This window comes from Euwallacea similis, chromosome 7, assembly GCF_039881205.1.
Source record: "Euwallacea similis isolate ESF13 chromosome 7, ESF131.1, whole genome shotgun sequence".
Lineage (NCBI taxonomy): Eukaryota > Metazoa > Arthropoda > Insecta > Coleoptera > Curculionidae > Euwallacea > Euwallacea similis.
Genome location: NC_089615.1, coordinates 893,941 through 907,669, shown reverse-complemented (window position 1 = coordinate 907,669; position 13,729 = coordinate 893,941). Strand labels below are relative to the sequence as shown.

General features: G+C 32.3%; 1 protein-coding gene across 2 annotated transcripts; it reads right to left on the bottom strand.

The window, feature by feature from the left end:
- Positions 1-433: 433 nt before the first annotated feature.
- On the bottom strand, positions 434-10,535 carry Bre1 (E3 ubiquitin-protein ligase Bre1). Of its 2 annotated transcripts, XM_066391749.1 has the most exons (14): positions 10,263-10,535; positions 10,002-10,188; positions 9,760-9,948; positions 9,337-9,698; positions 8,924-9,055; positions 8,669-8,842; positions 8,231-8,609; positions 8,146-8,175; positions 7,978-8,042; positions 7,734-7,918; positions 6,125-6,512; positions 5,923-6,054; positions 5,541-5,733; positions 434-891 (listed from the first exon to the last, which is right to left on the bottom strand). In XM_066391749.1, the coding sequence occupies exons 1-14, from the start codon at positions 10,413-10,415 to the stop codon at positions 512-514; spliced, it is 2,949 nt and encodes a 982-aa protein (XP_066247846.1). In that variant the 5' UTR covers positions 10,416-10,535; the 3' UTR covers positions 434-511. The 2 variants fall into 2 exon arrangements, with proteins under 2 accessions (XP_066247846.1, XP_066247847.1); XM_066391750.1 differs by lacking the exon at positions 8,146-8,175.
- Between the last annotated feature and the right edge of the window lie 3,194 nt (positions 10,536-13,729).

Genomic DNA, 13,729 nt, shown 5'->3' with positions numbered 1-13,729 from the left:
TATTGTTGTACGATTTTTAAGTTTATATTAAAATGTTTGTGCATTAATAAACGAGCGTTTTACTCCTCAAATGGTACCCTTCTTGAGCCACCCACGACTATTTTAATTCCGCTTAAAATCATTTTGACATAACTTATATTCAGTTCAGCACACACGTGTGTAAGCACCAGCTCTAGATTTGAGGAGAGGTGATTCGTGAAAGAATTGGAAAAATTGCTTAATTCTCCACTATTAATGTAACGCAGTAATTTTGAAAGCGTGCCTAACTACATGAACCCTTACCTTCGCCGACGACGCAACAGGCCAGTGATTCAACTCGATACCTACTCGTACTCGTACATACAAATAGACCAAAAAAGGACATGGAGGAAAGGACCATTAACACTAGTTGAGGGGTACAGACAGAAAAGACTGCGAAAGGCTAGAAAGACAATTTTTTCAAACAAATATTCTGTTTTGTTGGTATATTTAAAGCGTATCTAACATCTAAAGACACTTACATGGCTGAAACTTAATTTGACAAATACAGACGATGATAATCGTTGGCTCCAAAGGCACAGTTGCACTTGGGACACTTCCTCTGCCGGGTTTCATATCTGGTTTTCAGACAATCGTAACAAAATACATGGAAACATTTGGACAACACAGCATCTTTTCTCTTGACTTTGCACGAAGGACACGTCAAGGTTTCCTTGTATTCTCGAATTTCTTCCATCATAACTTGGTCCAAAGTTGTGCCGGATATTTCCATCTTTTTCATTCTATCAGCCTTACGTTTGAATTGCGCTATTTCTTCTTGCAACCGTTTTGTTTTATAAGCTTCGGCTTCTAAGGATGATGTTTTCTCGGCGACCACTTGTTGGGCTTCCTTCATTTGGGAATGATACTTTTCTGCAAAAATACAGAAATTTAAAGCTATTATGAGATTACAAAGGTAAAAGATATATGACGTAACAAATGAAAAAAGACAATTCAACCGTACTAGCACCCTAAAAGCATTTTCCCGATGATTTTTTATAAAATTCAACATGACTGTCTTGGTTTCCGTCTATGACATTTTCTTTTGTTAAGAATGATCATCTACTTTCTTTTTTCTAAATACGGTCCTGGTAAGTCGTTTTGCCAATTTAAAGAGTTTTCATTACACATATGTTGGTTGAACGAGTTTCATGTTTAATTCAAAGGTTCTAATTTATTCAAACCCATCTATGTTTCTTTTATAAAAATAACAAAAAATATAATTAAAAACTGAAACATTACGTAAATTGGTAAGTGTGATGGATAAATGAATTTTTAATAAAAAGTTGTCTTCTCCCTTGAATCAGCAGCTTTTCTCCCATTTTTAATTTATAAGATGTTCATGCTGAACCTCCTTATTTTGGATGTCTATCATGAGCATTTCAAAAACATTTATACAGTACATAGTTATACAGTGTGTCCAAGATAAGGATGTCCATCATGAGGATAAAATGAAATTATTATTTACCGAATTAACTTTCCATATCTCCGATAGGTAAAAATAGTAAAATTCGAATATACATATATATTATTTAGTGTCACGTATCGATTTTTAGACCGAGGAGTTGTACGTTTAAAAAAGGTTGTAAAGTTTTTTGTATGTTTTCGTACCGATACCGAATATCATAGATTATTCAATCGGGTGCTAGTACGGCGGCAAAGAAGGTGTTCATCATACACAATAAAATGAAAATTGGGAAAATCAGGAGATCTTTTGTTTCAAAGACTTATGAAATACATTACTATATAGTGTTCCAGACATTTAGTGAGTGAAAGTAAATGTCGTGTAACCGTTATTTAGTGAATGAAAATGGATATTGTTGATGAGATTCTGAATTACTCAGAGGTGCGTTCTGAGTGTGGATGGTGCCATATTCGAAATGAGACGGTGAGAATAGAAAATCAGGGTAAGATTAAATTAAAAAAAGGATTACTAAATGTGATACATCAATGAGATTCGAAAACTTTGATTTCTAATGTTTTTAGTTTTGCAAATGGTTGATTTTTTAAATAAATTCTCTTAGATTTCTTCAATAGGAAATATATGAAATATGCTGAAACACTGAACAAAAAACAAAGAAGTAAATTTACCTGAAAAAATTTATTCACCATGTTGTCAAAAAAATCCAAAATTTTATCACCTGAAATTAAGATCTATCTAGACAAAGATATAAAGATTTTGGGGGTAGGCAGTAAAAGGGCATGTGAGGGAAATTGAGAATACCAAGAAGTACACCAATAAAAAACTAATTAATTAATTTTTTCCATGATTTGATCGATAGGATATTTGTAAAAAAGCCGTTTTTACAATTGAAACTGGTGACTAAACAGTATTAATTTGGAACTAATCATGTGATAAGGTAAGCCATTCGTCCCGCAACTCGGTTAACAAACTTAACCAATAATAATAATGGTTGCTACACTTGTACAGGGTGGCCCATTTTTTATGGTTTTCGGAGATATCGTGGAAACTACTGTAAATAGTGCAAATCGGTTTACGCAATAATGTGCTACTTTTTTATGAAACAAATGATGTTGTTGACAAAACTTTCATAATTAGCTTCGTTTTTGAATTACAGGGTGATTTTGAAAAAATGCCATTTTTGGACTCCCCTCGTATTTCCTTTATCTTTTGCCTTATCGAAACGGAGAAAATTTAATTCTAGGTAGAATTTTCCGTAAAATCCAGAAGCGCACTCAATTATTTTCTAAATAGGGTATTTCAAATTCGACTCTCACCACTGGGATCTCGGAAACTAGAGGAGATACGAAGAAGTTTAAATGAGGGCAAAGTTGCGCAATCTAGCGCTTGATCAAATACCATTTTTAAAATTTTAATTTTCCGAGTACTTCCGAAGATATCCGAGAAAAACTAAAAATTAGAGAATCCATTTTTATTTTTTTAGCGTTATTTGACAAGAAAGGTTAAATCCGTAAGCACATTTTCATTGCCACTTTTTCTCAGCTACACGATGACATATTCAGATTTACCATCCGACGTTTCGTCTTTCGACTATCATTATCAACTTTATTTTTTCTTATGGGCGCCATATTGGATTTTTCAACAGAAAAATAGTGCGTTTCATTCTGATTTCATTGGTATAGAACTTCTTATAATTTACTTTTTTAAAAGCCGAAATATTTAAATAAAAAGAAATATTACATAGTTGGCCTTGACTCCATCGAAAGACTTTCTTTTGTTCGCGCTATATGACAGAACTCCTCCAACGAGATTAGAGCGTGCGCAGATTTCTAATGAAAATGCGCTTCAGAAATGAAGAGAAACGAGATATGTTAAGATGTTATTACAAATTTGATAGGAACAGTACGAAAACAGCTCAATTATAGCACGAAAATAACAGGTCACATTTTGAAAATTTAATAAAATAATTATTTCGTTGTAAAAATCGCAAAATTCAAGTGGCCACTGTTTTGGAATGGTTAAACGGACTAATCTGAAACTTCGTAGGTGAAAAAGTCTTAGCATGTCCTTTAAAATGAGATATCACTCAACCTCCTTATTTCGTTTAATATTTTAAGGGTGAGTCACCCCCTGCTCAAGGAGTTGCCGATAAGGAATTAGACATAAGTTCAAAAAGTTTCTTCCTCGACAGTTCAATTACGTGTTTTTGAAAATTTTAAAACAATACATAGTTTAAAAGTTATTTAGGGTGGTTCGTTTTGAAATGAAAGCACTGTATAACAAACTAATGCATAGTATTTTTCAGAACTTTGAAAAACTGCCATAACAAGTGGTGGGAAATTTAATATAACTTAATTTAAATTTACAGAAAATACATGTAATTTGCTGTCAAAGTAAAAAGCTTTCCATTTTTCATAGTCTACTTACTAAAAATAATTTAGAAATTAATAAATATTAATTACACCAATCAAATATAGAAACAACCCTATAGTATTATATATTTTCTAAACGATAATTACAAGTAAAATTTTATTATGAAAAATATACAGGGTGTTCCTTAAGAAAAAATCCAACTTTAATCAATAAATAAAAAATTATAATATATAGAAAAGAACTGAGTGCGCCTCTGGATTTTACGGAAAATTCTACCTAGAACTCAATTTTCTCCGTTTCGATAATGCAGAAAACAAAGGAAGTACGAGGAGAGTCCAAAAATGGCATTTTTTTAAAAATCACCCTGTAGTTCAAAAACGAAGCTAACTATGAAAGTTTTGTCAGCAGCATCATTTTTTTTACAAAAAAGTAGCAAATTATTGCGTAAACCGCTTTGCGTTATCTACAGTAGTTTCCACGATATCTCCGAAAACCATCAAAAATGGGCCACCCTGTACAAACGGGGAAAACAAGTGAATAAGTTCCGATTTGTGCCTTTGTTTTCTAAATGGGATTGGCTTATTTATAATGGTTTGCCTAATACTTTGTTAGTCAGATTTGTATCAGATATACAGGGTGTTTTAAAAGTACGAGCCGCTACTTCAAGGGCGTATTCTATACATTAATATAAAAGTTCAAATAATTTTTTTTTTTCTAAATCGTTTCCTAAGAATGTTACTACGATTTAAAGATGGTGCCGGTAAAGTATGCTGTAACTGGTATGTTGTTAATTATTTTTTGAAAAAGTGTGCAGATGCGCTATCATACATTAACCATCATTATTTATTAAGTTGACGGTGCTTGTCAGTGAATGATCTGTTACTACATAATAGTGAATTAAATAGTTTTTAACAACTTTTATAGCTACTTGATATTAAAATGATTCACTGAAATCAAGAATTGGCAGACATGCATTTAATGTACAGACTTGCAAACTGTAATCGTGCCGAAACAAGACGACTGTATGCTGAACGTTTTCCTAATAGAGATTTGCCGGGAGAAAAATTATTTCAGAAAATTCATACTCGATTATGTGAAATAGGATGTTTCGTTTTAACAGAAGAACAAGTTGGTAGACCTGCGGCAAGAATTGTTGATTTAGAACGGCGTGTTTTTCAGCGAGTTGAAGAAAACCCACGTCTTAGCACTAGACAATTTGCTTTAGAGGGAATAAACCACACAACTATTTGGCGAATTTTGAATTTTAATGATTTATACCCTTATCATTATCAAAGAGTTCAAGGTCTGCTTGCTGGTAATTATGGTCCAAGAAGAGCATTTTGCATTTGGCTATTACAAAAAATTGTAACTATTCCAAATTTTTTTACCTTTCTAATTTTTCATTAATTTTGTTAATTATGTTATTAAAATAATACTCTTTCCTTTTCTTTCTTTTTTTTTATTTTATTTTTTTAAATTCGTTTTTAAAATCCAATTTTATGGCTACCTACTAAATTTCAACATTTTGTGACTTCCCGTTCACCAAGTACGGTCAAAAAACCACTTTACCGGCATCATCTTTAAATAGTTATAATTTTCTTAGGAAACGATTTAGAAAAAAAAAGTATTAGAACTTTTATGTTATATTAATGTATAGAATACGCCCCTGAAGTAGCGGCCCGTACTTTTGAAACACCCTGTATATAAATCATTCTTTCTGACTCACCTAAATGCAGCTTAAGATCAGCAGCTGATTGTGCGGATTCAATAGCTTTTCGCTTATGCATCTCCATGGCCTGCTGTCTGAGTTGTAACTCTTTTTCAACAGTTGCTAGAGTGTTTTGTAAAATGCGTTCTTTTTCTTCGAGTTTTCTTACAACCAGATTTGCTGCATCTACTTGGGTAGTCAACGTTCCAACCTAAAGATTTTGCTATTACTGATTACTGCAATAATGCGATACATCATTCTAAAGATAGATTAGGTGTTATAGAATCATAGAACTTTGCTCTTTTAGCGTAACCCGAAAGTATACAAACTGTATCACCATTCCTTTTTAAATGTCTACACTTTTTTTAATACCTATTCGTAATGAAGTAAAATAATGTACCTGTTCTTTCAAGACATCTTTTTCTTCTCGTGCAAGTTTATGCAATTGATTTGATTTGATTCTTTCTGACATAAGCTTAAAATTGGCATCATCTTTTTCCCTCAGTTGTTGGATTAATCTCGAATTTTGCTCCTACAAACGAAAAATAAATAAACTGTATGACATGTACATTTCTAACCTGCAATCCCTGGAATACACTCACCTGCATGTCTTCAAACGCTTGCCCAGTAACCTCCATTTCATTCAGCAAAGCCTCCTCCTCATGAGACCCAACAAACGGTCTCATCGGATGAACAACGCCTCCGGGCCAGTTGCCGTCTGTGGGCTTTTGCAAAGCTACCTGCTTCTGCAATTCATACTTTTGCTCCTCTAACTGCTTAATTTTCTTCAAGGCCTCGTCTTCTGCTAGCTTTCGCTTGTCATCCCGTTTATTCTCTTGCATCTTCTTCATTTGCTGCCTCATTTCCTCTAAATCGGTGCGCAATTTCTTTTCGGCTGCCATCAATTGTACTTTATCTCGTTGTTCTTTACTGACGCCTTTATACATGTCCAGGAGGAGCTTCATTTCCTTTTGTTCATTTAAGGCTTTCCTAACAAGAAGTACAAGATCATATAAATTATTATATACCAGCTATCTCATAAAAAACTGGCAAAACTATAATTTAGTTATTTATGAACGGATTTTTATGAATTAAAAACCAAATAAAATGATATTGTTCAGAATACTAACTAACATCGAAGTTGATTTTTTTAACTCAACTTTTTCTGCTCCAGGTGCCAACTTCAGAATTTTAAATAGAACTCCATATTTTTTTATATTTTTTGACAGACAGTATTTTTCAGAATTTGATAATGTATAACAAGTTAATATTAAAACAATTTTTAACTGAAAAAAATTGAAAAATTTGAACGACATAAGTTATGTAGCCATCTGTATTATCTTATGGCCATGTGCATTTCATCTCATGTTATCCCATTATATTATCTTATACAAAGATACCTGGCGCCATGGACAAGTGGAACCCATTCGGACCCAGCAAGAAAGGAAAAGATAAAATTGCCCTTAACCAGTGTAGCCACATCATTCTTCGTCATATTTTCTGTGAGCAGTTACGTTGCAAGTCTGATCATTTTAAGTTAATTCTTTAGTGCAATAAAAATAGTTATTAGTGTTATGACGACTGTGTGTGTACTGTCGACAATTATCAAATGTCAATTTAGGTTGAAAATATTTTAAAATGAACAGTGAATTTATAGATATGCCTGAAACATATTTCCAGAGCAATCAGAAGACTGGTGAAGCAATACTTCTTTATTTTACCCGTTTTCTTAATAGAAAAATACTTGATCATAATAAATTTAAACGTTCAGAAGATAACTTATGACACTATGAATCTTTTAAAAAACTATTTGTAATATTCAAGAGAATGTATTGGTACTCAAAGAAGTAAAATGTTCCTATTTTTTTCAATTAAAAATTGTTTTAACATTAACTTATCACACATCATCAAATGCAAAAAAATACTTTCTATCAAAAAATATTTAAAAAATTAAGAAATTTTATTTAAGATTTGGAAGTTGTTATCTGAGGCAAGAAAAGTTGAATTTAAAAAAGTAAACTTTGACATTATTTACTAGTCTAAACAATATCATTTTGTTTGGTTTTAAGTTTATCAAAATCCGGTCTTAAATAATTGAGTTATAACTTCGCCAATTTTTTGTTACAGCCTGTATATAAAATTACACAAATATTCCAATAAAATTGACTAGGAATTCTTTTGAATATGAAAATTCCTTTAAAAAATGCTTACTTTAGTTGATTTTTTAAATCTCTGACCATTTCAGTTTCGGCTATTTTAGCTTCTTTGGCTCGCTGGACTTCTCGCTCTTTGTCAGTCTTAATTTGTTGTTCCTTCTTAACAATATTTTTTTCTTGCTTGATATCCTTTTTCTCGCCAGCAGCCTGATCTTTATTCTCACCTATTTCTTGTGATTGCTGCAAGAATAAACAAGTGGTAAAATAGACCTAGAAAATACTATGAGTAGCAAACTTACATCCTGCTCCTCACCTTCCTTTTTCACATCAGCTGCAGCAGATTCTTCTTTTACCTGAATACCACCTTAACCGCAAGAAAGGGAAATAAAACATTTTAGTATTTTTACAGTAATAATTATTTTAAGCAATTCTAACACTGAAGAATTGGAATATCTAACAATAAATACCTCGTTTAGAATCCCTTTTCAAAGAGCTAGCTGGGAGTTACAGCTTTTATTGTTTAAAATGCGCATGACATTCAACGACCCTTACCTTCCTCTTTAACCTCATGCTCCTCCTTAATTTCCTCTTTCTTCATACCCTCCTTGGAATCCGACTGGGTCCCTTGTTTCTGCGACAATTTGTTATGCAAATCCTCGATTTCCTTGCGTAACTTCGGAATTTCTACGTTGGCTTCTTTGTACTTCCTCTTGTACCTGTGTACTTCACCTTTCAGCTGTTGCGTGTTGTTTTGCAACGACGTAATCAGGTGCCTCATTTCTCTGTTAATGGGGCCCGTTTGTTCATTCGCAGCCAAATTCTGTTCAAACTCAATGCGCAACATTTCATACTCTTTCCTAAGTTGGGCAAGGAAGTCTTCCAGTTGCATCACTTCCTGTCTCAGCTTCTTTTGGGCTATTAATTCTTCGCTCTATTTTAAATTATTTGGAAAAATAAAAAAGCGAATTCATAAAACTAAATCACACAGACCTCCATCATTTCAATGTTCCTTAAATGAGCATTTTTGCTGGTTTGAAGCTGTTGCCTAGCTTCATCTAATTGGGTTTTTAGCTGCATGGATTCGTTGTACAAAACAGAGAATTGAGATTGGAGACACTTATATTCTGTTGTTTCTACAATGACACTCTCAGGCAGTTGTCGAATCTGCAGGAAATAGGTGGACTTTTCAATTAACATTTACTAGTAATTATTGCACATATTTGATTTTATTCGAGGTCGACTTACATCCATTTTCAGTTTTTCAACCTCTTTCAAAGTCTCCCTATGAGTTTGATGTAACTTATCCAATTCTTGAAGTCGGTTATTAGCCAGCTCTTTCCATTCTTCTACTTCTTTCATAAGGTCCTCCAGTTTTGCCTGGAGAGTAGATAAGGAAAAAGAGGTAATATTGAATTATTTGTAATGCTTTTTGAAACTTAAGATAACTAGGATTTGATTGCATATTACAACTGCAGATATTTTTTTACAGACAACAAAATTTATAATTTAGCATATACTGGAAGATAACCTGTCTTTTATATATATAATTTTAATAGGTTTAGATATATTTATGTAACCTTCATACACAAGGAATTCAGAAGAAGATAGTTCCCTTTTGGCTGCTAAATCTGTCTTTGGAAGTAAAAGTACTCTCTTACCTGTGACACATTACTCTGAACCACAGGTTTTGCCTGAGCTCCTCCTTTATCTGATGCTGATGGATCTCCATGTGCTTGATGATATGCTTTGATCTTTTCTATTGCCTCTGCTAAGTGAGTTTCCAGTTTGTCATTTCTATATCGGACTTTCTCCAGTTCATACTGTAAATCATCAATCTGATTTTTCAACTCAGCAATTTCAGTCTCTTTTGCTGTAACTGAATCTTGTAATTCTGCTACTTTTAAACTGTTTGTGTGATATTTTTCATGTAGTGTTGTATGCAAAGCTTGAAGGTTGCGATTCTCAGCTTGGAGTTGGATGTTGGTTTGCCGGATGACTTCATCAACTGACGGTGCATCTTCTGAAAAAATGTAATTATGGGTATGGTCTTGTTCTACTTCATAAAAATATATGGTTCTTACGTCCTTCAAGTTCCCCTTTTAAAGCTAGAGTAATTTTCTCATTCCTCTGCATTAATCTATCAAAAGCCTGAATGACTTTTGCTACAGCTCTCCTGGAGACTTGAACCCTATTGGCTAACTTATCATTTAATTCATCTTTATCCCATGTTGCCAACTGCATCAAGAAAGATGTGGTTGCTTCATTTTCATCTAAAAGAAGAATTGTTTAGTAAATATCTCAATATGTGAAGCAAAATAAGGACTTTTGTTTTCTGATTCATCAGCAGTCTCTGCATCAAATCTTTGTAAAAGTATCCTGATGTCTTCGTTAAGTTGGTTCCAATATCTGTTAACAATATTGAGCATGGCATCATCTTGAGTCTGCCGCTTTTCCAGCTGCTCTATTCTTTGCCTTAATTCCTGCTCTGTCCTGCATCGTTGCTCGATTCTCTAATGAAATACATGAGAAAGTACACAGTGAAGTAAATTTAGGCAAAACCTTTAAGCCCAGATGAACAACAAACCTGAGCAAGTTTCTTGTTTTGAAATTGTAAAACTTTTATATCCATTTCTTCTAGAGTAGACACTGGTCCAATCAAATGGGGTTCAAAATGGATTTTTTTAATTGGAGGTAACCCACTACCTGATGCAGGTTCTTCTGTGTGCCGTTTAGACATTGTGGCTGGTACTATGAAACACTATTTATTCACAATATTCATTAAAATACCTTAAAGCTTAAAACATTTCAACCCTCTCCATGGAAAAGGATTTTGTTAGGTACAGGGTTATTCTTAGGGACACAAACTTCATATCGATACTTATAAAATATCGATACGTTGTTCTCGACACTATCGATATTTGTTCATTTCGACGATATCGATACTTTCACGTGGCATAGAATTCCTTTTTTTATTGCAATAGTTACTCATAACAAAAATAACGTTTAACCAAGTTTATGTAAGAGTTAATCTTCTTATCATGGCGATAAAAAAATTTAAGGCTATTTACTTTAATGTGTCTGATTAAAATAGTTAACACCTTCTCTAGATTTGCCAGAGATATCTTCTACCTTAATTGGTGCCTCTGTAATAAGGCTAATGCCTTTTAAAATTGTCCAATTTATAGGCATAATATGGAAGTTTATTTTGAATAGGTAAAGTAGAGAAACGTCCCTAGGTAAGGCTGTGTGTCATATAATACGTCATCTCTCAACATATACAGTATCGGACAAAATTAGAGGGATTTTTTATTTTTTATTACTAAAGATGTATATGTGATATAAATATTTACACTATATTAAACAATTATTTCGAGAAAGTAACAATATTTATGGAAAATTTAGTTTAAAAAATATATTTTCTCTAATATAAAAATAATATAAAAAATATTTCGTATTCGATACTTCAAAATTACAGCGACTGGTGTGATTTCTAAATAAATTAATAATTAAAATTTAGTATTTTGTCCAAAATCCTTTATTGGCAATAATTTGCCAATGATTACCATCTGTTTAGAATTGATGCTATTAGGTTCGATATTATCTCATCTTTTATAGATTTCCAAGCATTTTCTATTTCTTGTCATAGCTGATCTTTATTTGAGATATTTTTGGACCGACTTTTCTTATTAACGATTTTCCAAAGGTTCTCAATGGAATTTAAATCCTGTGAATGAGGTGGCTATTGTAATAATCTAATATTTTTTTCAACAAACCACTGCTTTACTACTTTAGCTGTGTTTCGGATCGTTACCGTGTTGAAGTACAAATGTTAAAGGTATTTCCTATTCCGTATATGGAAGCATAACATCATCTAATATAATTCGATATAATAACCTATCCATTTTATGTTCACTTTTATAAATAGGGGCCATACCATAAGTAGAAAAACAACTCCAAACCATGAGATTGTCATCATCGTGCTTCACAGAGGAATACTTAGGATTTATCTAAAATTACCCGATGTATATAGAGGGTGTTTCCTAACTACGTGTAGAAAATTTAAGGGTGTAATTTTGAATGCATTTCAAGAGGAAAATGTTTAATAAACAAATGTCGGTAAATGCTTCGTTTTCAAAATAAAGAGTATTAAAATATACCAAAAAAAAACGTTTTCCTTGAATGTTTCCAATATAATGCATCAAATTGGATTTTTTATTGGTATGAAAAATAATATAAATATTATTTTTTTACTATCGTTTAAAATGGAAGCTTATATACCGGGTGTTGCATTGCCGGACCGACCGTAGGAAAACCCATATAAATTTCAATACCATTTAATATTATCTTCCGAGTTCGTTCAAGGGTGAAATTGCCTTAGACGTTTTTGAAGGTTTTTTATGAGGGACTTGCATGTAAAATATGAAAAATTTTCTTCGCACCATTTGCGACATATTTTGAAAAAAGCTTTTCTAAAATCTGCAAACTTATAATGTTACCCTGATATTTTCCTCAATTAAACCACCAACAATTATCACCTTATTATCTACTGTGACACTATATAAACGAGTTTTGTCAAAGTTTTTTGACTGTTGTTGAACGAACAAGGAAGGTAATATTAGATAGTATTGAAATTTACATGAGTTTTCATATGATAGTCCGGCGATGCAACACCCGGTATATTTATATATATATATATATATATATTATACGTACATATATGTATATACAGGATTACCTACGCAACCCATTTATTAAACATTTTTCGATTTCACACTACCATAGCCCAATTAAATTTAGTTTCAAGCTAGAATCGATTATTTTAAAACCATATAAAGATTTTTTAAATGGCGGCACTTCCAGTTATACCAGAGATAGCCATCAATTTCGTTATTTTAAACGGAACCCTTTAATTTCTTCGTCATTTTCAGATTTTACGTAAAATTTTAAGACCAGTATATATAAACTGTCTTATGTCTAAAATTTAACGTTTCTGAGTTATACTGGCAAATTTGAAAATTTAGGATGTCACAAGATCCCATGAAAATCAATATTGTGCGTTAACCACTGTGAATTTTGAAATCGGTGTTCTAAAGTTCAAAAAAGCCCTTTTCTGTCCAGAATCGATTCATGGAACCTTAATAATATTTGATGCAGAATTAAAATACTATATTTGGAAATGTTTTAAGGTACAGGGTGTCCCTCTTAAAATAAACAAGTTGAAATTTATTAGTTATACAACTTCGGAAGCGTGTTTCAGTGGTTGTGGAAGACTTTTTGTCAAAGTAAAATGCGCCAAAACGTAATTTATTTGGTTCTCTTTGAATCTTGCAGCTATCAAAATTTTCAGTTTAACTTGAAATTTTAGACATAAGGCATTTCACATAACCTGGTCTAAAAATTTAATGAGAAACCCGAAAATGACAAAAAAATAGTGGGACCCAGTTAAAATAATGAAGTCGATTCTACTTCCGGTATAACCGGAAGTGCTGCTATTTTGATAAGCATTCTACTTACATTCAATATATGCATATACAGTAGTCTCGATATAGTCAACTAATTAATGAACGACTTTATCACTCCAGCGAGGTCATTCACTATTTAGAGTGTAGTTAAAAAATATAACAGTGATACCTCCAACATGTTTATTACATTAATAACTCCATATTTTAAACTATAAAGTAGGTATATACCCATTTTAATAATAAAATAAATGAAATGTCTTAATAAAAAAAATAGTAGATAGTAGATACATGTAGTAGAAATACGTACATACATAAAATAACATTAGCTCGTAGGATGAAAAGATCTGTTAATTTACTTTGCTTTGTTGGCTTAGTGTACATTTTTTTGAATCAACTTTCAGGTCTTGAAGAGCAATTACATTAGAATATTCCAGTTTATTCGAGTTTTCCTTGATCTACTGAATAACTGTACTTAAAAATTTCAAAGCTTCACCAGTAGAAATCAACTCATCTGTAACAATAATATTTGCAACGTCACCGTTTTCATCCTCAGTTTCAATTTTTTTTATTTTGTCCACTTTCTGGTTGG